Genomic DNA, 23,355 nt, shown 5'->3' on the forward strand with positions numbered 1-23,355 from the left:
ACCGAGGTAGGTGAATCTGAAGCCAAAGAACCTGATCCATCATTGGCTTCCTTCACGCTCAATTCAGAATTTAGTCTGTATTATCACTACACATTTATCAAGTTTATTCTCTCCTGTCCGCACGTGCAGATCCCCGTAGCAGCACTATTTTGACCTCTGTTAATTAAATGTTACTTTTGATTACGAAAAAATTAGGTGGGAAGCAGACATCTTTATAGGGAGCTGAATTTAGTGTAAACATAGCCAAGTTAAAAGCTAGCTTTTTTTAAAAAAACACAAATATTTCTTCAGCTGTCATCCAAGGATGTTGCTTTATCAGACTCTAAGAGTAGAAGAAAACATTCTTTCTGGCATTTATTATTCCACAAGGAGCAGCAAAGGCTTTGGGGGCATCCTTCCTGTCTTTTCTTTTTTTTTTTTTTTTTTAACTTGTAGGGCATTCTTTTGTTTTTATTTTGTGTCACAAAGCATGGATTTGACTCTACAAGTCTACTTTTTTTTACTCTAATTATCTAATTATTAAATTAGCTTTTAAACACTAAGTAAGCCAGCACCTCAGAGATAATCCCAACTTTTGTAACTTAATTCATCTATGCTTACCTGAGAGACTGGAGTGACTTCAAGTCCAACACCGTTTTGGACTCTCAAGAAAATTTCACCCCCTCCATTCTTCAATAATCCCATATTTATTTGGGAGCCCTGAATGGCAACTTTGAGTGTCAAGCAAATAACTTTAATGGATATATTGTTGTTGTGTTTTTTTTTTTTCCTACTGAACTTACATAGGGGAAGACTCCACACAAAAACAAGGAAAGCAAGCTGCTACTTCAGCAGCAAAAACCAGGGATTTTATGTCTCCTTTTCTGAATATAATGAAAGTCTTCAATTATTGGTAGGATGGGGAAGTCTTTACCATGGGAATTCATTGCCATTTAGCAGCATGTTTCTGCTAATTTCTCTGAAAGAACTCCGAGGAAGCCAGCTTGCTGTGACTGTCCTCACATGAGCCAGACTCACCCAAAATTCAAGCTTTGAAGTCGCAAATGATTAAGAACCCCAGGTACAGATGGCTAATGAGTTCACAACTACATTACATACATCTTCATGGTAAAGCAACTGTTCCTGCACACAATTATATATAATAAAAATATTATAAGATTATAAATATATATATAGTAATTTATATTGCTACTGTTCCGTGCAGCCTGCTTGGAAGTACGGTGTTTCAAAGCATAAAATGAATCCTGGGATTACACTTAAGTGAATGGATTCTTTTAAATGGAAAAATAAATGTTAAATGCATATACGTAGGTCATAGTAAAAAGTAGCAATAAGCAGATTGTTACTGCTTATATTCACCCATAAAGCCAGTGTTACTGAGATTTGACTTGGTACAAGTTTTTATATACAATTGTAAATTTATGTACAGTATTTATCTGCCACCAGTGCAAGGACACATTCCTTGTTCATCTTTTTTAATAGGCTGAATGTTTTAAGGCAGAATACAATCCACAGACAGAAAAAGAAGTTACCTCGGCTATAATTAATCTTGGTATAATTAACCAAAACATTATCATTATTTCTATCAAATATTAAAACCAAAACATAGCCTAAACTGCTTTTTAATTTCTCATTAAAAATTAGACAGGAAAGAACTTTAACAAATATTTTTGCTCTGGTGGTATTACATATATGTTCATACATGCATATATATGTGTGTGTATATACTTTTTCCTTTCTTTCCCTGTCATTTGTACATAAGGAAAAATAACTCCTACAAAATTTGTAGAGTTTGCTCATAATCTTTCACGTTAAAGTTTATAAAGGACAAACATGCTGCTATCTGTAAAGTCCCCTGCATATTTAGCATACCAGACAATTCAGTTTCTCTTTTTTAAAAAGGAAAAAAACCACCATCATGCTTGATAAAAAGCTATTAAGTCACAGAGAAAGACAGACGATTAAGCCTTGTGATAAACTTGCATCACAGCAAGCATGAGCTTCTTTAGCTTCTTTAAATCAGTAACAGATCTGAAGGGTAGAGCAGGTACCTCTGAAGACCTCAGAGGGCTGCTTGCTTCACGGGGCAATACACCTGTACCTACAGTACCTACGCCTGTGTCCTGAGACACACAGAAACTCTGTTCTCTTCTTATCTGCTTTCAAGCGATTTCAAGGGCTGATAAATGAGCACTAATTGCTCGTTCTTCCCCAGGACCCAGGTACTGGGTGGTGTTAGAGGTGCAGGCAGGGCATGCTGCACTTTAAACGGTGCAATTTAAGTCTCTCAGCACTGTTGATTTAGATATTATATTGTTCTTACAGAACATTAAAATGCCCACGTTGACCAATGTCAACTAGAAGAAAGCATGCTAAAGGGGACAGAGATCCTGAGAAACAACAATTTCTGGTCATGCATTTTGTGGTTACTCAGTTCTTCAGTGCCCCTGTGGCCTTCAGTACCTCATTTTCTGGAGAATTCAGGTTCTTCTTCCAAACACAGAAAGAGCAAGACAGGAAAAAGTCAAATACATCATGTGAGTTATAAGAATTGCAGCAGAACATCCCACCTTAAGAAATACCTGTTTTAGCAGTTTCTCTATTTCACTCTGCCTACAATAAGCCAGCACACTGGGGGAAGACCCACTAATCACTGCACCATTGTACGATTCCCTCTTTAAAAACCCCAGGCAGGAAAAAGAGTGCGCTTGGCAAGTTCGGTAAATGCTCACTGGAAAACCCCAGCATGTGTTATCACAGATGTACAACATGCTACAAGTGATGCTGAGCTGTGGGAATTTTCTCTACTAAACAGAGCCATTGGGGAGCTCGGTGAAGCCCAACTGTGGTGAGCAGCAGCTGCAAGTGACCTGAGCCAAACAGACGGATGGACACCAAAACCAACCTGGTCATCTGGCGCTTCCTTCCCTGAAACCAGCAGGTTTTCAAACATCGCCACCACCTCTTCGGTGAGCAGAGGGCAGTGCCCTGCCATGAACGACGTGGGGCTGCTCAGGGGAGCCTGCAGTACATCCACATCCTGTGGCAGGTCCAGCCTAAGGAACACAACCGAAGGCAAGGCTCAGAGCCTGCAGTGCTCAGACAGGAACCACCCTGCCCGTCTCCTTGCTTGGGGCTGGAGAGGCAGGTCAGTATGCAGTAGGAAAACGTGCAGCCCCTTTTGCCCTTAACTCACAGCATACACTTCCTTATTTTTGCTTGTAAAAGCATCAAAAGCAAATAAGTCACTTTTGACTTGGACAGACTGTGACAAGCCAGGTCAGGCAAAGGCAGCCATCAGGAACAATAAAACACACAGAACTCAAAGGCACATCTGCCCTGGAAGGAATGCTAGGCAGTTACAGAGCTCTCCTCAGTGCTAAGAGGTGCCTGATCCCGCCAACACTCCAGCATTGCTTAACACAGGGGACTAGGCAGAAGGTAAGTAACAAAGAATGGAAAATGTTTTCATTGTTGCACTAAAAAGACCTTAAAAATCACCTCTCATTTGTCCTTGTGGCATGCACACAGGAAAGAAGGGAACGGAAAGGAGGATGCCAGTCCTCCAGGGAAGGCTGGTCCCCATGTACCTGCTCTGCTCCCCAGCCCCACGGGCAGCACACAGTATGTTCCCAGGGAGGGGGTGGCCACCCCACAGGCTCTGCAGCAACGCCTTCGGCTGATGACAGACAGCTGCTTCTCCAGCTTCAAGGTCATCTTCTTTCAGGCTGCTGGCCTGACTACAAAAGCTGCAAAATAAAGCAGGTGTGATGTGACATATTTATTTGAAGACCAGAGTGACAGCCAGAAGAGGCTGATGAAGATGCCAGAAGAGCCAGATGCAAGGCCTGTCATACAGCCCTTGGCTAATGGGATAACCAGTGGGACAGCCAAAAGCAGCATGCCCATGACCACGTCTTTGCAAGGGTTTGGTTAGGCAAACGGTACGGGTAGAAACATCACGATAGGTAAAGCTGAAATGGCACCTTGGCCAGGCATCTCTGCATCTGCTGTGGCCAAAGCAATTGTGATACTGAAACCCATTTGTAATGGTGGGCTGCGTGGCCAAGTCCTGTAAACCCTTCCTCATAACTCCCCAGAAATCCTCCAACAATTAAGCGTTTATGAAAATCCTAGCTTAAGAAGGCTGACATTTAATTTTAAGTAAAACCACAAAGCTCCTCCCAGCTCTTGCAATTAGGAGCCCATTGCCATTGAGTGACAGCCTGGGTTATCTGGTCCCGCTTTTGTTAACATAAAGGGTTTGGTGACTTTTTCCTCCTTTACCTCAAAGAAAGGATTTTTCTAGTTGTTATTCTGTACCCCAGCAAAGCATTATTAGCCACTTTAAGGGGACGCTCTCCCTCATGGAAAAAAGGATTTATTTCACAGGCACGATCTGCAAAGCAGGGCTGCAAAAGGCAATAAGTTTAGGCACAAGCATTTGTTAAAATAATTGGGTACATGATTCTGAGTGCCACATTTCAGCTCAACAATGACACTGAAGCCATGGAAGCATAGGGAGGCTTCCCAGGTGCTTGCCTGCAAGAGCCTGCTGCTCTGTGAGCTGACCACATGCAACTGTGAGCATGAAGAGGCCGACTCTGACGGGCAGCTCCTGCAGAGCTCAATCTGCACCGTGCATGTCACCAGCAGCGAGATGCCCATGATTGCTGTGGCTGGGTGCGCAACAGAACAACCAGAAACAAGCAACAGGGAGCAGAGTGCAGACAGGGCTTGCAGGAACCTGTCAGGGACATTTTAAACACATTTCTGCCATGCAAGTTATAAAAATAAACACCCTCACTTAGCTCTTCCAAGCAGCAAAACCCAGGTGATGGGCTCTGGAGAAAGAAAAAAAGAGTTACAAACCCCCAGCAAAGCCTTCCTATTTGCATCCACATTCACTTGTGTACAGAGGCTCACAGCTTTCAAAAGAAACTATTTTAGAGGCCAGTTGCCCTGGTTTCAGTTAGGATAGAGTTAATTTTCTCTTAGTAGCTGGTGGGGTGCTATGTTTTGGATTAGGATGAGAAGAGCGCTGATAACATGCTGATGTTTTAATTGTTGCAGAGCAGTGCTTACAGTAAGCCAAGGACTTTTCAGCTTCTCGCTCTGTCCTGCCAGCGGGCAGGCTGGGGGTGCAGCAGGAACTGGGAGTGGACAGACCCAGGACAGCTGACCCAAACTGGCCAAAGGGGTATTCCATACCATCTGACATCACGCTAAACAATATATAGGGGTGGCTGGCCGGGGTGGGGGGTGCCAGCTGCTTGGGGATAGGCTGGGCATCAGTCAGCGGGTGGTGAGCAATTGCATTGTGCATCACTTGTTTTGTGCACATTATTAGTAGTAGTACTATTACCATCATTAGTTATTATTATTTTCCTGTCTTAATAAACTGTCCTCTATCTCAACCCACAGGCTTCAGTTTCCTGATTCTCTTCCCCATCCCAGAGAGGGAGGGTGGAGGGTGAGCGAACAGCTGTGTGGTGCTTAGCTGCCGGCCGGGTTAAACCACAACACCAGTTCTAGGAAAAGCCTGTGCACAGGAGAGCCGCAGCCAAACTGGCCTCCCCACAAACCAGAGACAGTGGTGGGACAAGGCACGATAAGCGCACACAGCAAACCAATGCTATGTCCTGAAGCTCAACAACAGGCAACAGCCAGCTTTGCCTTCGTTGCAAATCCTGATTTAAAAAAAAAGACTATTCTTTTAGACTGAAGTCTTTTCTGCACATTCTGCTTATTCCCAGCTGAGGAGCCAGCCAGTTCTTGCATCCCTAGCCTTTTCTCTCCAGCTGTTGGGAAATGTAGATATCTCAAAGTCAAAAAGAATATGCCAAAAAGGAAAGAACACCTATGAAAAACGGTCAGTGTAATAACACTGTAAATTAAGAGGTGGTTTCAAAAGGTTGAAAGAGATCAGCTTGATTTTTTGAACCAAATTTTCTTTGATGCATTGTAAAAAAGCGCACGAGCACACAAAACTGGGAAAGGCAACATGCCACCTTGGGAAATATTCTCTGTTTTCCTAAAACTCCACTATTTTCCTTAGATGGCCAGATGCCAGCTTCTTCCTCCCTGCATTTTCTGCAGCACTCCCATTCACTGCCCAGGACAGCAATGCCAAGGCGCTGCGTCAGAACCAGGTCTCCTCACCCTGAAACAAAGCAGGCAAAGCCTTTGGGGGTGCAGTGGCTGCTCACCCCACGGCCAGGCTGCCCGCTTTGTGTGGCACTTTCCAGCCCAGGTCTCCACCAGCCCACGGGGCCTGTCCACACACATGGGTTTTTGTGGGGAAGCTGATATTTATACAGCCAACCTTGCTTTACCAACTGAAAAACGCTTTGCGCCACAGCTCATGTTATGTTAGTAATTATGCTAAGATATGCCAAAGTTTTGTTTTCCATCAGACTGTTTGGCAACAGTGAGCATTTGAGTAGGAGCTGCCCTGCATTGCATGGAGTTTCCTAGACATTTGATCAGCAAAACAATACCAGGGAGATAGCATATGCAGTTAAACAGTGCTTTTTCTTCCCCCAAAGTCTTACAAAACCTGTATTTCAGCGGCTGGCTCGTTTCCTATTGTCTCCCTCCCCCTGGGTGGTCCTTCCAGGGTGCCACTCGAGAGGCATACAATAATAAAAAGGGAAGGGGAAGGAAGGGACACCAACATAAAGAAAAAACAAAATGTATGACAATCTGCAGCAGGCTACGGATCAGAGGTCAGCAAACAAGAGGTCCTTCTCTTTTACAGGTTGCTTCCTGGAAACAGTCTGATTAAGCTGACAGCTTGAATTATGTGTTACATTTTGTAATGCACAATCCATCTGTGCTAAGTCCTCTTCAATGCAGCTGAAGCAGCACAGGCATAAGCTATGCCTTTTTCCACCCCTTCAACACCAGCCTTAAAATAGTCATCATTTTTCCACGCGCTAATTCTCATAGACCCTTTCCCCCCTCCCGCTCCCCATTTTTAAGACCTTGAATAAAGCACTGGGTGCCCTGAGGAATGCCAGAAGGACATGGAGGCAGCGGGGTAGGTGCCCACCACAGGGAGAGTTGGGGGCAGCCCCAGCAAGTCCCCCGTAGGACCAGTACCTGCCAGGCACCATGGGCTGGAGCAGAGGGCACCAGCTGAGAGAGGCGTGCATGCTGCCTCCAGTCAGCACACCTGCCCCGCAGCACCCCAACACAGCCGTGATTCGGCAGAACCCCCATCCTCAGTGACTATGACAGCAGTTGCATCACCCCACTGTGGCCTGTAACCCAGTCTCAGAGACTGCCCCAGGAGACCCTTCCCAGCAGCATCACCTCTCCTTGGCCACCTGACAGCATAGCCATCTGACAGCATTATCACGAGATCACTTTTTCCAGCTGGGAAAGACAGGCTGAAACTAGACTGGAAAAAAAAATTAATTCTGAAGTAAAATACAACATACAAACATTTCTTCTGGGGGAACAAACTTTTTTTTTTTTTTTCCAAAAAAGAGCTTGCTAAAATAATGTCTCTAAAGTAAGGAAAGAAAGGAACTCTCACCAAAAACCTAAAACTTGGGACTTCCTATCTTGGAACAAGGATTTTGCCTGTTGAGAGAGCAATGACCTCAAAACCGTCTGCATAGTTTGTTATTTACGTAATTGAAGTTTACCTGCTAATTACTGGGAAAGTTTTCTCCAAGATCTTCAGCTCATGAGTTATTTTGCAGGACTCGGGAACATGCACCAAATTTCGAGTACATTGGAGAGATGGACTTTAAAAGCAATTGGTTATCAATTCAATAATGTAGAGGCTACGTATCGCTCCACAGCATCTTTCATGCCTGCCATTTCTGAAATTTTATCTGCATTTTAGTTTTCAGGTAAAACAAATTAAAATTTGTATCTCTTATGCAGAAACACACAGAAGTGGAGATCACGCTTGCATGGCCTTGAGAAACAGGTATTCAGCTCAGCATAATGTGAGAGGAAACCTTCACATTCTGGTTTTAGTCATGCTCCACAGATAATGCAAACAGTGAAACCTTTCTTATAATTTAGCTGGGCTTCAAGAGCATTGCATAATATTTTCATCAGTTCATGAACAACTAGGCATCGCTAGCATCTACAGAGAGAACAAAAGGTTAAATTACCACCGCTCAGCTATGACTTCTCCAGCAAAGGCAAGCACTCTATGCAACTTCCCTGCAAAGTGTTATGATTAACAGGTGTTATACAAAAGAAAAACTGGGTAAAAGCTATTTAGATGTAAATTAGATGATGTTTCTATAGCAAGTAACAGTCTGATGCAAATGTGAAATGGTGAAGTTACACAAGTGTATACTGGTGCCCATTAGCTTCTGCTCAACTGACATCTATTAAAAAACAGACTGATACTGAAATCAGCACCTAATACAATGTGAACATGGATACAGGAAGAACAGATGTGCTAAACAGATCAAGAAGATACAAACAAACACGGAAAAAAAACACTGCTAAAAAAGTATTTCCTCACCCTCCATGGGTGAGCATGCTGTTTTCCTCCGTATGTGTTCTCTCCCCAGCCCAAAGCCACCACTCCTCATTCAGCCTGCAGGCCTCCTAGCAAGCCCTGCACCACTACAGCCACTTCAGCTGGGCGCATTTCACATACAAGCAGGGCCAGTCCAAAGGCAAGGAAGCCCAGCACCAGTGGCATACAAGTGGGAAACGCAACAAGGGGAGGGAGGTACATGAGCTGGTAGCAAAGCCTTCACTATTTCTGTTGTGGTCAGGAAAAGCAGTGTGCAAAGAGTGATTATTGCCTTCAGGGCACAAGATGCAGCGATGCCAGCACTGGCAAGGCTCTGTTGGAACACAGCAAGGGAGCAGAGCCAGCTTTCCTGTGTAGCTTAGAAAGACACCTGGGGACACCTCTGTGGCAGGCACTGCCCCGCTGGGTTGGGGATCACAAGGACGTACCCATCTGGTGCCAGGCTGCCCAGGGGCTCTTCTTCTGCTGTGCAGGGGCTGGATGGCTGCGGAGAGGATACCTCTGCAGGGTGGATGCCTCTGGCCCATGTCCTGCTCCCTGCTGGCATCAGCATCCCCTCACCTGCACACACCAGGGGCTCGCTGCTGCTGTCCCCGCTCACTGCCTGCGATGGTTGCCCGTTATTCGGGCCATCCTGGGGTCCTGTAGAACAATAACCACCACAAAAAATTACTCCCAAAACATTGGCAGGACCAAGGAATAAGTCATGGTGCATGGGATTAAGCCAGGATGAGCCACTTGGTGCATTCTCCAATCTCACTTGCAGGCATGAGCAAGCACCCCTCTTGCCTTTGCTTCACTGTCAGGCTTTCTGTGCCCTCTCCCCATATCCTATGTCCTTCTGCACTTCCCTCGCAAGGGGGAGTTTGGGGAGGCCCTGGCTGCGCTCCCAGCTTAGATTTGCAACTGAATGCAGGTGGGAGAGATGCCTGGCACCAGCCAAAAGGAGCCCTGTCATGAAGACCATCTACCTCCCCAAACTGCATCTGGAGAAGAAATGAAAAAAGAAGCTTAAGAAAAGCTTTTCTTATGGGGAAAAAAAATGCACCTGAAGAGGCTTCTTTCACACAGTTTTTTTAAACCTTGCAGAAGAAATGTCTGCCCAGAGGCTTTTAAATTCAGGACATTAATTACCTTTTCTAAAGAGGGAGAATACAGGGCTGAATCATGTGCCAAAAAAGAAAAAACACACCTACTTTTTAAAAAACACCAAAACTGAATGGACCAACAATTGCTGGAATAAAGTAGCATTGTCACTGAAATTCCCAGTTTTCCATAAAATTCACCATGGGTTTGAGTTAAGCAGTATTCATGCAGCTGCTTATGGTACAACACCCAGCATTCTGCTCAGCTCAGGCCCAAATTATGGATGGCTGTGACAAACAGCAGCCGATGCCAGGACCTCCTCTCCTTGCACAAAGCCTGGCACACGTTGCTCCTGCTATGTAGAGTGGAGCCAAGCATCTTCTGCTCCCCTCACTTGCAGCACAAAGGGCCAACTTTCAGGAGCTGAAAGACTATGCTGTACAAATTCAAACCTGGCTGACATCAGCCTGCTCGCTCTGCAACATGCGCTTGGCAGCAGACCTAGCGAGCCCTGTGGGCAGCCCAAAGGGATTACCATGCTGTGACAAAATGCCCATTTTAATTTCAAACCCAGCTGCACGGTTTCTCTGAAGGCAGTGGTACCCCACTGCAGAAATGAAAGGAGCATTCCTCTTCCAACCACACAACACTGACCCCTTGACCATCCTTTGGGCAGCACAGATCTGCCAGCAGAGCCCAGGGGCCACCCATCCCCCCCAGCTCCAGCATGGACAGCCTCTCACAGCAGCACAGAAGTGGAAGCGTGCCAGGTTAAAAAAAAAAAAAGAGGCGAATAGATTTCTTTGGGAAAGAAAAAGCAATAGGGAGCAGGAGAAAAAAAGCAAGTAGTAGAGAAGATCATCAGAAGATTGGGTTGCCAGCTTTCATCTATACAGAAAGCCACTATCATTACAGGAGAACAGGAGTCCCTGCATCACTAGGGTTGCCAACAGTTTCCATTAAAAAGCTCCACTTTAGCTATTCTTATGCAGCTTGGAAAACTAGTTTAAGTCAAAAATCACTGTGTTAACTGGCAGGGCACGGCATTTCTGCCAGGTCTTAAAAATGGAAGAAACTGTTACTTGGAGACAAATCTTTGTCACCGCAACTTCGAGAACAAGTCTGTTAGCTAACTTCAAAATAAGCAACCAATCCAGTAAAAACAGGAGAGAACACATTTTTGTCTTGACAAAAAAAAAAAGGTGAGAAGTTGGGAAGCAGCCTTCAAGAGGAAGCACGGTCTTTCATCCCTGTGTGAGAACATTCCAGCTGGAGAACCTGCATCGCATCTCTCAAGAAAGCATGAAACAAGGCAGAACATGTAATAGCTAATCCAGCCTCATTCACGGAAATGCTGGTTCTTGATCTACATTTCCAAATCTCATTTTCAAAAATGGATGAGCTATTCTGCACAAGCATTTGAAGGAGAAGGAAATCAACCTGAAAGAGAAGTCACCTATGCTGCCAGTGAAATATGTTGACATTAAAACTCTTAAAATGAGGCTCAAACTACTTCAAGACACCTGTGGTCACAGCAAAGAAAAAAATCTTCGCTTTCTAACAGAGGTGCCATCCCCTAGTTCAGTTCTTAGGTTAGACTTGATCAAGTCTCACATCTGCTAGACGAACAGCATGCCACGGATGGATGAGGAGGCTTTATTTTACAGAAGAATCATCCAGCTGAGCAGAGAGCAAACCGCAGGATCCCTCTAAACTTTGAGGTCCATCTTAAGCAGGCTGCCAGGACAAAGCAGCCCCATAGGAGCCACTGAAAAGGACTGCAGAAGGTCTGGCACTGGTGCATAAAGCCCGGTACAGCTGCTTGCTCTTGGTTGTTGCCTTGCACATCCTTCATCTTCCTCCTCCCGTTTGTCTGCTCACGGTGAAGAGCAGAAAGCAGCTAAAACCCTGAGGGATGGAGCAGGGGATGATCAACAGCCACTCTGCCAACAGAGGTGAGCAAAGCAGAGCAGAAGCATAGAGCTGTCTTGCATCAGAACACCCCAGCTGAAAAGTGAAAAACTGAGCAGCTTCAGCACCCTGTGATGAAGGGCCTGGGAGGAAATACAGTCAAAAGAAAAAAAAAGAAGAAAAAAATAAGTGAGACTGACACTATACTTCAAGCAAAATACAAGAGGTGTAGGAAAAAAAACAGCAGCCTGGGGCATCTGTTTGGGATGTGTGTGCTCCAGCACAGTCAGGCAAAGGCTCCATCATACCTGGGATGCTTTCCTGGTCTTCCTCAGAGATGCTGGGCTCAGGAACAAATGCCACAGGGACAGCCTGCTTGTAGTCTTCTGCACTTGCTACCAGGTGCTCACAGGTCACCTCCTCCCCCTCCACTGAGGTGTCACTGTTTAAGTCAGCAGTCCTGCTCTCCACACTCGCTCTGTTGGGCGACAGCAAGTGGCATTCAGCAAGATTTCTGTGTTCTGTTAAATGAGAAAGGCTGCTGTGCATGCTGCTCTCTACCAGTGCCACTCTGGATGTGATGGGCATTTTCTCCTGCACCAGGACATCTGCCTTCCCATCTTGTTTGTCACGTTTATTCGTACATGGCATGTCACTGCCCACTCGTAGGAGGCATCTGTCTGTCTGATCACTGCTCAGCACTGCCTGTCTGTGGGAGCAGGGCTCGGGCACCGAGCGGCTCTCAGCAGCCTGGGGGGCTTTCTGCTGCATGCTCCAGGCAGCTGACATGTGGCGGCCCATAAAAATTGTCGCTGGGTGATATAAGCCTCTTGACGTTGCTGTCCCGGAGTGAATTCCTGCCTGTCTCAGAACCCATGGATTCTGGAAGACACAGGTGGAAGACAGCTTAAGGAAACAAGCAGACAGCATTACGTACCTGGAGTTTCTCGAGGATTGCACAGCGGTTTCCTGGAGGAAAGAGTGTCACACAAGGATTTTCTGTATTATTACTTCGATACATAGAAAACACTTTTTTGTCCATTTGCTTTAAAAGAAACAGAAGGAGTAGACAAGCTTATTTGTGCAAAATGCTACAACCAGCAAAGGTGAAGCCCCCCGTGCCCAATACACACATTTGTTACCTCACCGTATCTGAAACTAAGCACACCACCCAGAAAAAGTATTTGTAGAAAAATAATTCTTGAAGACAGATAATGCTAACATAAGCTGATGAGTCTGTCACCTCCCACACTGTAGGCATGGTTTCAGCTGCCAGCAAGTTGGCACTTCATGCACCTTCCTATTGGAACTGCCATAGAGCTGCTGCTGAAATCCCACCTCAGACACAGCTCCTAGCCATTACAACAGCTTCATGTCTTGGGCAACCACCTCTTACTTTGGTTTAAAGAAGAATTCCATAAAGCTAGAAACCCCACTACCCATTTCCTCTTGTTCTCAAGTGCCTGTGAAAGCCACGTGCCCAAACATCCCAGAGATCATCACCCTCCCCGAGATGGCATGCCAACCCTTGTGATGCTGGGGGCTGCCCTTCCCAGCGGCCCAGCCCTGGAGATGCTCCCTGTCCTGCTGTAGAGTGGAAGCGACAAGAAGCCACCTCTACAACACCACGGCGTTATACGCAACTACGCAGACATGACGATGGGAGACATGGCTCCAAGGCATCCTCCAGAACACACCAGTCCCTTGAATGAAGCCACAGCAACTGGCTGACCCCACCAGCCTCGCAGCGAGGCACCACCACCAATAATCCTCCTTGGCCAAGCCAAGCTTTAACATTCAGTGCATCTTAGAACTTTTCTGTTTGTTTTTCCACTTGTGTCTGGTGCAGCAATACCACCAGCAGTGGGACCAAAGTCTGCATGGAGGGGCATCCTTCTCCAAGCAGCACTAGCAAGAGAAGTTCCTGGACATACAGTATGGCACAGATGGGTCTTCGAGAATGCAGCAGGATAGGGAGGAGTCCCCAGAGAGTCTGAAACCTACATCCGTCTTCACTTGTCTGTATATTCAGCTTACTCACGGTATGTTAACAAAGCAAGGAAGAGTAAGGAAAATCTTTTTATTCATTGTCTTCTGTTCTTTCCCCCATTTAATCCACACCAAACAGGAAGAACTACTGAGCTAACACCAAGTAGATGAAATTGTATTTTCCACAAGACAACTTTGGGTGCCAAGTGGAAATATTTCAAATGACACTTTCATCCAAGAACTCTGTTGAACCTGCATAAAAATCACTTCCAACAACATAACCACTCTGCTTCTACATTCCAGGGTTTTAATACTTGCTTTTTGCTCTTTGTAAGCTTACCCAGTCAGAGCAATTTAGAAGGAGTGGCTACCACCACCAGAAGGTCACTGACAGTTTACGCAAAGCCAAAATTTGTTACCGTAATGCCCTTGTTCATACTAAGCACGGCTTGCTTTTCAGCCCCAAATCACAGCAAAGCAATTTACAGTCACCTCCATACCTCTCTTCTCTCTCTTGTTGGCTGACCTCTTCCTACCACACAAAGTCAGCTGCCAAATGCAGCTTAAAGGAAACAAAGGCATCTTGTCTAGTCTGTGACCATTTCATTAAAAGGCTCAAATTCCACATAACAAGAAACAGAACAAAAAGCCATGGAGTTATTTTTATGTAGTAAAGATTTGCTACTGAGATCAAGTTCACAACTTATTCTATCTCCACTACTCTTTGGTTCCTCCTAATTACTTTTGGGGTCTTGGACTTGCTGCTTTAAAATGCAGGTATTTTATGGATTTAGCAGCTCCCGAGTTTAGTGTTCCAAAACAAATGCAATTCAATCAGGTACAACAAGTGCTTCATAGCACTCAGCAGAAGTACATTGCCAACAAGCTCCTTCTTGTTTACAGAAGAAAAATCTCTTCACCCCCTTTGCATTCTCCGAACAACTGTATGACAAATAAGGTTGGCTGAGGTACAACTTTTACCACCAAAAACAAAACAGAAACCTGTAGATGACCGACCTAAAACAGCATACAAAGTTATCAATTACTGAATTTCACGGCACTCAGACGGGAGCTAAGTGAACCCTCTCACAAAGCACACTTATAGCCCTCTTTTTGGTTGTGGAGTGGAGGGAATGCATGCAGGCTCCCCACTTGCTCCTCCACTAACGATCTTTTCTATTATTATTAAAGTGCTTTGAAGAGAACAAAGTCCCTTCCATTAGGGCTCGTAAGAGGGCAGCATCTCTGCTTGGCAGCAGATTACCTAACCCAGTGAGATGAAGTTGAGCTAGAGACACTATGCTCACCTGGTGACGCCCCTGTTCAGGGAAGGATGCTTGGCCACTCGAAAGTGTTCCTGGGAGGTACCCTATCCCCAACATCTAACAGATACATCATTGCCAAGATACACAAATCCAAGGATTTCAAGAAAATGCTTCAAAGTTGAAGTCAGACTTCACTGCACAAAGGATTCAGAACCCCAGATTACATAGCTCTTTCAGCCAAGAAGGACCTCTTCAATACAGGAACTCTCCTTCAACATGTAATGTTGGGCTGCCATTACACTAGGCTTCAAAATAACAGTGTGCAAGTCCTTTCCCTGTAGAATCATGGTTTTCTGGATCACTGTTCAGGTATGTGATTTATGAGATTAAAAATTCCCATAAAATAAACAAGAATCCAAAAGTATGCGCACCCAACACCTCAGAGAAGTGCTCAATATTCACATAGGTGCTTTAGGGGCACAGGGATACTGAGCACCTCTAGAAAACGCGTTCTGTTATTGCCCGTCTTGGTCTCCAATGCATGTGAGCACATGCTGCATAGAGGCTCAGCGCATCATCCTGTCAATGCCAGTGGGCACCGACACCTGCACAGGAGGGTGAGCTGACATCTGAGCTGTACCCACAACACATATTTCTAATGTAAGATTAGGCTGATTTCAAGTGAGGTGAAGGTAGTGGGAAATAAACACAGTCAGGCTGAAAAACATGGAGTTATAGGAGATCTGAGACACAGCACATAGACGAGGCAAAAGGATGCACAACCTAGTTGAACTTACCTTCATACTTAAGAAGGGAGATAAGACGGAGAAAAAGGGAATGGGGAATAAAGTTCACAAACAAACTATAATTGTAATTCTGTACAAAGCAGCAAGTACTTGTACTGTCCAAAATATTTTATTTTTTTTCTTTTTAAATCCAAGTCACTATGATCCTTTGATGTTCTAGTATTTATGTGGAAACAACTTTCCTATAGGTTAGAAATAGCATCTCCTACACCAACTGCTTTTTATCAAAGAATCCAGTATTCAGAATTAAACTCACCTTTTCACATGTCTGAATTAAAAATCTAATTCACAAACTGCTGAAGGTCTGCTTATATAGGTCAAGGTTGCTCAGGTTCATTGCTTTGTATATTACATTTTAAAGAATGCTCTAAATTCAAGGTTTTTAACTTTTTAATCTATAGGGAAAACTTTCTGTAAACTCAGATTAACGACTGCTAATGCACTGAAGAAAGAAAAACGAAAACCTTCCTCCTACTATAAAAACAAAATAGTGTGGCCTCTGTTTCTTTTCTGATAAGAGTCTTAAATACCAAACATTTAACTGCATAATAACATTTACTGGCAGCCAGGCAGCCTGCTTAGCAGATATATAAAGCAGGTAAAAGGAGAAAAAGTTAATTTCTTGGCTGAATGATTCCATCGGTAGCTATAGGGCAAACTAGAAAGTCTTTTAGTAAAGTAGCAGTTGATTCTTCTATCAATCTGCAGCACACATACTCTTCCAAGGAATGCATTAAATATGAAAATCATATCCCGTTATCATCTGTTTCCAGCTTTCAGCCCAGTAAGCTTTTCTTAATGAATGCTGTAGCCTAAGGGACAAGCATGCTGTTGGCTTTTCTGAATAATGGAGTGATGCTACCATTTTTGCTTATTACAATATCGACTAGCTGAGGGGGTTTCACACAGTCACAAGTGACTACTCTTGCCAGCATGCTCCAAGTTATTACAAGATGTTTTTAGACATTTCATCTAAAAGAGCTTTACTGCTTTTAGCGAAGAAAACAGCTATGGTCTTGAACTGTATCATTTATATGGAGATAGGAGGAGGGATTAGAAGCCTGCATTACTGCAGATATATAGCAGAATATATTTAAGTATTCCTTGTCAGTCTTTTTGTCTGTTACTTAGATAGGCAATCTCTTTTTGCTTCTTCTGAGAAAAGGTCAAAATTCACAAAATTGTAAATACACTACACAAAATCAACAGCTGTTTTTTAAAATATCATTCATTAAGAATACTATTTGCACATTATAACTTCTGTGTTGAACAAAAAACACCAGAAACATTTTGAGTTTTCTCCCCCTTTTTAATCAAAATAATTGCACTTTTTACCCAGATTCTCTACTTCACTCAGGCTCTAAGCAATATTTCACTACAGCTGCCACAACAAAAAAATCCCCACAAAGACCGCTTAGCCCTGTCTGCCTCTTAATGCAGCAGCTCAGTGGAAAGAACAGTGTAATAAAACACGTTTCCCACACACCCACTCTCTGCATTACCTGCTTGTTGTATTCTTTCTCGTCACCTTGTGCTGACAAGTTGCCCTCTCGAAGCGATAACACACTTTTAATTTCTCTCCCATACCATTCCTAAATGTGAAAAAAAAATCCATTACGTAAAATTAGAGGGAAAAAAAAACAGCCAACAAACCACAAATCAGTAAATACTGCTTTCCAAACTATGCATTTTCAATTGTAGTATCCTGGCATCATTTTTCGCTTGGTCTATGTTTAAAAAGCCAGAAGCCCCCTTTTCTCCTAATTTTTACCGCTTACCTGAACAAATGCTATGACTTGTACACAACCTTCAGTAGGTTTTTCATACACATTTATTCATTCACCTAATCTAGAAGTCTACTGTATTATTTATGCTGTATCAAGACAATGACTCCACTGCTTTGGGATTACGTGAGCTTCAGGATTCGTTTTTCTTTTATGTACATCTTACAACTCATTGAGCTCTTATAAGGAAAGATATATGGCAGATGTTATAAAGAGCAGCCCAGCATGAAAATCAGCTTGCTCTAATGTTACTAACAAACAACTGCATAAAACATTTTCACCTCCACTACATTGTTTAATTGACCAAATGTAATGCATTCATAGTAGGACTACTGCTTAAAAGCCAGGCACATGCAGCACCTATAATTAATCCTATTTGTTAGTAAATGTAAACCCCAATAACCAGTTACATTGGTCCTGAATGAAAGCACTTCAACACCTATTCTGCATCAAGTAATATGCATAAAGACAAATCTTTAGAACAATTAACTTCACCAACCCTGCACTTCATACCAATGGTGTACTCAGCAAGTCTGCTGTATTCCGGGCAATGGAAGCCTTTCATAAAATTATAAACAACAACTTTTAAAAAACAGAATCTAACCACACAAGAGTTAAATTCAAAAGAAACTCAGATATAACTACTGGATTTTCCTGAAAGCTTGAGTGATTTTACTTCAACTCCCCAGAATTACTGAACAGACTGCAGACAAACACAGGAAGAAAACAAAAAAGAAAACAACGAAACAGCAAATCTTTCTAAAACAAAAACTTTTTTCACCTACAGCAAGTAATAACTTGTGTGCATAATTATGATACAGCACTCTTAAAGGACATTCTCAAGCAAAAAAAAGAAAAAGTAATAATTTCTGTGAGTGTACTTCCATGCTAGATTAAATGATTACATGCTTCATAGTTCTCCAAAACAAGGTAGCTTTTCATAATTGTAGCATAAAGAGTATGTAATCTGTGCTTTGTTCAACAGCTCAGAAAAAGCAAGTCTAAGCCAGCAAAAATAAAATGGATGGATGGCACAGAAATATCAAAATGGAAGCAATGAATGAAAACACTGCATGCATATCAGCCCATGGCACAGCTGTGACTCACAAAAATACATTGTAACAGCCTACCACAGGGGGAAACTCAAACTAGTATGCACCAGGGTTGCTCAAAAAAAATCCCTAAAACACAACAGGGAAAGTCCAGCATCACAAGATACTCCTGACCTCAATCTGCTTTAAAACAAAACAAAGAACCACAAGGGACTCGCACACCCACCCCAGGGACAGCCTCTAAACTGCACGTCACTAAACTGATGCAAAGAAAAGATGTTTATCAATGTCACCAGACCCAACATACTATAAAAATTACCAGACATTGACAGGAATATAGCTGTGCAAGGAAGTTATGAATGTAGGTATACAGCCATGTGATGCTTGCCAGACGATTGGTTTATGAGTAAGTCAACTGCCACCATTAGAGAGATCTACATCTTCAGAGAGCTTCCTTACTTCCAAAGGCAGGGAGAGAAGCTATTAAGCCCCCAGGCACCTGCTCTGTACGCTGAAGCCCATGACAATACAAAAGTGACCTTCCAAACTGGAAATATAAGCACAAACCCACTGACATCTCAAAGGGAGTGTTAATCAACATGAACAGTTCTCATCACTCCATCTCAAAAGGGATACTGAGGGCATTCCAGAAAAAGCTTTAAAAATTACTACAGGCATAAAAATTCCATTTGAAGAGACAAAAGAAAAGATTAGGGCTATTTACTTTAAGATGAGCATTGGAAGGCAGGGTTAATATATTGTGAGTTACAACTAATGGCAGAGTAGTTTGAAGCCAGATAGTCATTTTGCTTAATACAAAACCAAGATTCTTGATGCAATCAGAGACAACTAATTTAAAAACATTATGTTTTTAACCACAGTACAAAGATAGAGTGTAGGACTTGTTACATTACACTAATGCAAAAAAGCTTATAAGGGTTCAAAGACCCTTCATTAACGTTAGCATCAATAGTTTAGAGGATTTTTGGGAGAACAGATTCACATTTCAAGTCATGCATTTATCTACTGAAAGGAACTTTTCTAAACGAAGAACTGCATTCAAAGGCTTTCTTGTCCTGTGCAGCTAGCGAAAGCCAAACCAGACAGTAAGAAAAAAATAAAGCACATTGCTGTTTCTACATCCCTACTTCAGAGTAAGCTCTAATAATGCTTCCTACTGTTGTTTCCAGAGCACACTATGAGAAAAGCTTAAAAAAAATATTTTAAATGAAGGTTCACTTGTTTTTAAACTTCTACATCGCTTTACACTTTTTTCCCTCCTGCTCCCTGTTTGTGTCGCAGTCTGATTCCTTCCTTCTCTTACCTTTTTTCAGAAGTGCTCATACCTTTCTTTCCCCATATTTGCTGTAACTGTAACCCCCCAGCTCAGTCAATCCACATTTTTCTTTCAGCCCTGTATCACTGTTATCCAAAGGTGCTGGTGCATATTTCTTGAACCTAAACACAGGATTTTTTTAAACACCTCCTTTTAAAAGGATCATAGTCTAAGCTCTACTATCTCAGATGAAATTGCATGTGTCCCTGAGTATGAAAAGGAAAAAAAACTGTATACTTGGATAAGGTTGTTCCAGTTTTAACTCAAACTGCACTTCAGACAAACAAAAGCCATCACAGCTGAGTTCTAGACAACCATACTGTATTGTGTTAGTATCACACAACAGGGGCTTAAAACACCCCAATTAGTTTGTTTCCTCCCCTCTTTTATTCCAGCAAGCTAAAAAAAAAAGGGCAGAATCACATAAATGTCTCCACCAACTGTTTTTGAAAAATGCTACTTCTCTTAGAAAGCAGATATAAACACACTTACCTCCCAGAAAAAAAATTTGATATTTCAGCCCCCCAAAACTTGACTCCATATATAAATGGCATGAGCACAAGCCATTTTTTTGAATCTGAGATCATTTCCAATCTATATGACTTTGGGATATCCCAAATTATTCTTCAGTGAAGTAACACAAAATAGTAACATCTCAATTACTCAAGGTGATGAAAACTCCCTGGGTTTTAATTTACCAGCCTAGAGAAAAAGTTCAAAATTTTACAGCTCTGAATGCAAATGAATTAAACATACGTACATGTAAAACCATTAAAAGCAAAGACCTAGGTGATTCAACAGGACTGTCTAGTAACAGAACTGACTGCAAACTCATTTTAGATCTGCTTTAGTCCAAATAGTTCCAACACAGTAATTTGTTTTAACAGAAGTCACTTAGTCTTACACCTTCTTTGTTGGCAAAGAAAGTGCAATAGGTAGGGGCAAGCCTAGCTATGGCTACTTACGGCAATCACACCAGCATAATTAAACACGTGTCCTGAAACAGCTTCAGTGAAATATATTGTGGCTTTTTAGGCGATAGAAAGCCTTAGTAAAATGTAATCTTAATAAAAAAGTTTATGAAAATATTAGAACTCTAGTCCTCTTTTTGTCCTAACCTAGACCTGCTGTTTTATTACCATTATAACTCCAAACACACGATACAATCCATCTCCACAGTTTTTTGATGTCAGTTCTCCCTCACTTCCAAGAAACTCATAAGGACACAGCACTGTACTACAGGCCAAACATACAGTTCTGTGAAGTGCTACTGACTATCTCTGCAGCTACAGTTGTGTCTACTACCTCATTTACTAGTACAGTTTGGGGTTTATTTCAAATTCCGCTTTAAGCACTCTTAAACATGGCATGAAGTTTCACCAGCCTGGATGTGCAAAATACACCTATTCAGCAACCCCTGTAGTAATAACAAGCACTAATGCAGTAAGTCTTCTAGAAAGTTACTTCCATCTTCTGAATTAGCTCTGAACTTGAAGTTTTCATATGAGCTTCAAACTGGTTCAATTCCTTTAAAATGGCCTGATTTCGCAGAAGAGCTCTTTTTTGTCGTTCGTTTAATTCTTCCAAGTATTTTTTCAGCTTCGTGTACTTTAGTTTCATTCTGCAAGAGAAAGAAGAAGAACATGTACTTAAAGAGTATGAAATTAAACCAAACATTTCTATTACAACCACTTTTCTTCAGGCACATACATACTAACACTTATGTAGGAGCTGCCCAACTGTCCAAAGCTACACTATACAACCAAAAGGACATCACTGTTATATAACGTAAGGTTTAAAAAGGATTTTTGGTTTGGTGCTCAAAGAGATAAAACATTTCAAAAATTTCATAAGTTTGTTCGGAATGGGTTATGCTTTGAATTAATGTGATACACATGTCTAAGATGAAAACTGTATTTAGAAGAGCGTGTTCTGCAAGTCAAACATACTGTGAACTAAGGCTGTGGTTTTACAACTGCTTTAAGCCAACCTAAATCCATGTTGCCACCAAAAGGGGCATCTCACTCCAGGCCTTTATTTCTTTTTTGGGCCAATACTATATACTATGCACCCAAGGCAAATTAGGCCAAGAGCAATCCAACTGAAAATCCGTTTGAACTATTTCTCAGCCACCGAAAAACAGATTCACTTTCAGACAGACCTATTTTCTTGTCTGTTTATAAGGCAGCTGGACAAGTATTAGTGTCAAAGGGAACCTGTGAACCAAGGGCAGACAGAATCTCATCTGTTTAGGGCTCAACCTGTCTATAGGTCAGCTTAAATTGGTTGTGAAGTTGCAACCTAACCCCCCCCCCCCCCCCAAGAGACAATATTTTGACAGACACTCCAGTTCAAATTCTGTTGAATTAAAATAAATCAAATTAAAAGTGAAAACAAAGTGCACGTGTATGTTTGTGCACGAGGCATTTTTTCTTCAATATAATCTCTATTTTCTAAAGTCCCTCTTTCAGAAGAGAAGTCTCCAAGGGACTTGCCCATGATTGCACCTAGCCCTCAGTCACTTGAACTAAAATTGAAGAGTCACCTCTCTGGCTTTACAAAACACAGCTAAGGAAAGAAACACTACAGAAACAAGAATGCCTAAAAATCTGCTCCTTTCTGGAATCCAGGTGCCCTTCCTGGCAAGCTAAGAGACTTCCATCCATGCAGACACCACAGTCCAGATCCTCTTCTGGAAGGGAGGCTTCTGCAGTCACTGTTTCAAAGAAACAACATGTGCTTTTCATACTATTTTCTTTTAAAAACAGATTTATGGCAAAGTTCTTCCCAAACTCAAAAAAAAAATAGAACTACATAGGATATAAGAAAGCTAGGATCTTTTGATACACATATGCTCACTGGAAGGCCATCAGTTCTGGAACCTGTTCCCCTCCATTCTAACTTGATCAGGGCAGGAATTTCACAGTTCAAAGACAAAAAGGAGATTAAAAAAAAAAAGAGAGAAGCTTTGTTCACAAGAGAAGGAACCACACCAAATTAAACTTAACATTTGGTAACTGGCAGCAAGTTCAAATCATTTGGTCTTCCGCAATAAGGCTATCAATAGCAATGCTTATAACCTCATGGATGTTTATATATAACAGTATCCATAGGACAAGAGAATGCAAACACAAATCTGAACAGTTGTTTAATATACATGGCCAGAGTAACAAGTGTTTGTGTTTTGTTTTTTATTCCCCCCCCCCTTTGAAAAAAAAGACTGTATGCGCAATTCACATTAAATAGTTAATGCAGAAACAATCCAGGGAGCTAGGACCAGAACCTAGAATATCCTGTAGTACTTCCTAAAACTTTTAAGACATTCTAAGACCCTAGAATTTTGTAGCACAAAGCGCTAGAAAGAAAAGGCTTTCTATCTTTAACACTACAGTGATTTCATGAAAAGTTGCACAAAACTAACTTGCAAAATAGTTATTACTAAGATGGTAATGTTTCAATATTGATAGAATAAGGTAGTTATGTTACCAATTAAATCTTCTGCAGTAACTACAAGGCATTTTAAATGTAATCTAAGATTCATATGTATATAACTTACTGTTACAAAATCAATGTCAAGATAACATTCTAAAAGCATCCCGTGACTCTGAAGT

At 42.4% G+C, this 23,355-nt stretch overlaps 1 protein-coding gene across 9 annotated transcripts in view; it reads right to left on the bottom strand.

Moving 5' to 3' along the window:
* KIZ (kizuna centrosomal protein) overlaps positions 1-23,355 on the bottom strand; it is a 62,615-nt gene that overhangs the window by 23,516 nt on the left and 15,744 nt on the right. For 5 of the 9 annotated variants that reach the window (XM_066993453.1, XM_066993454.1, XM_066993452.1 and 2 more), the window contains exons 3-8: positions 21,209-21,365; positions 17,075-17,164; positions 11,821-12,394; positions 8,944-9,157; positions 3,591-3,749; positions 2,906-3,056 (exon numbers count right to left, since the gene is read on the bottom strand). In XM_066993453.1, coding sequence (XP_066849554.1) covers positions 2,906-3,056; positions 3,591-3,749; positions 8,944-9,157; positions 11,821-12,394; positions 17,075-17,164; positions 21,209-21,365 — 1,345 coding nt within the window. Of the gene's footprint in view, positions 1-2,905; positions 3,057-3,590; positions 3,750-8,943; positions 9,158-11,820; positions 12,395-12,449; positions 12,482-17,074; positions 17,165-17,855; positions 21,366-23,355 lie in introns of all 9 variants that reach the window. The other 4 variants (XM_066993458.1, XM_066993457.1, XM_066993451.1 and 1 more) reach the window with 4 other exon arrangements.

The sequence above is a fragment of the Anser cygnoides genome, chromosome 3, assembly GCF_040182565.1.
Source record: "Anser cygnoides isolate HZ-2024a breed goose chromosome 3, Taihu_goose_T2T_genome, whole genome shotgun sequence".
In the NCBI taxonomy this organism is placed as follows: Eukaryota; Metazoa; Chordata; class Aves; order Anseriformes; family Anatidae; genus Anser; species Anser cygnoides.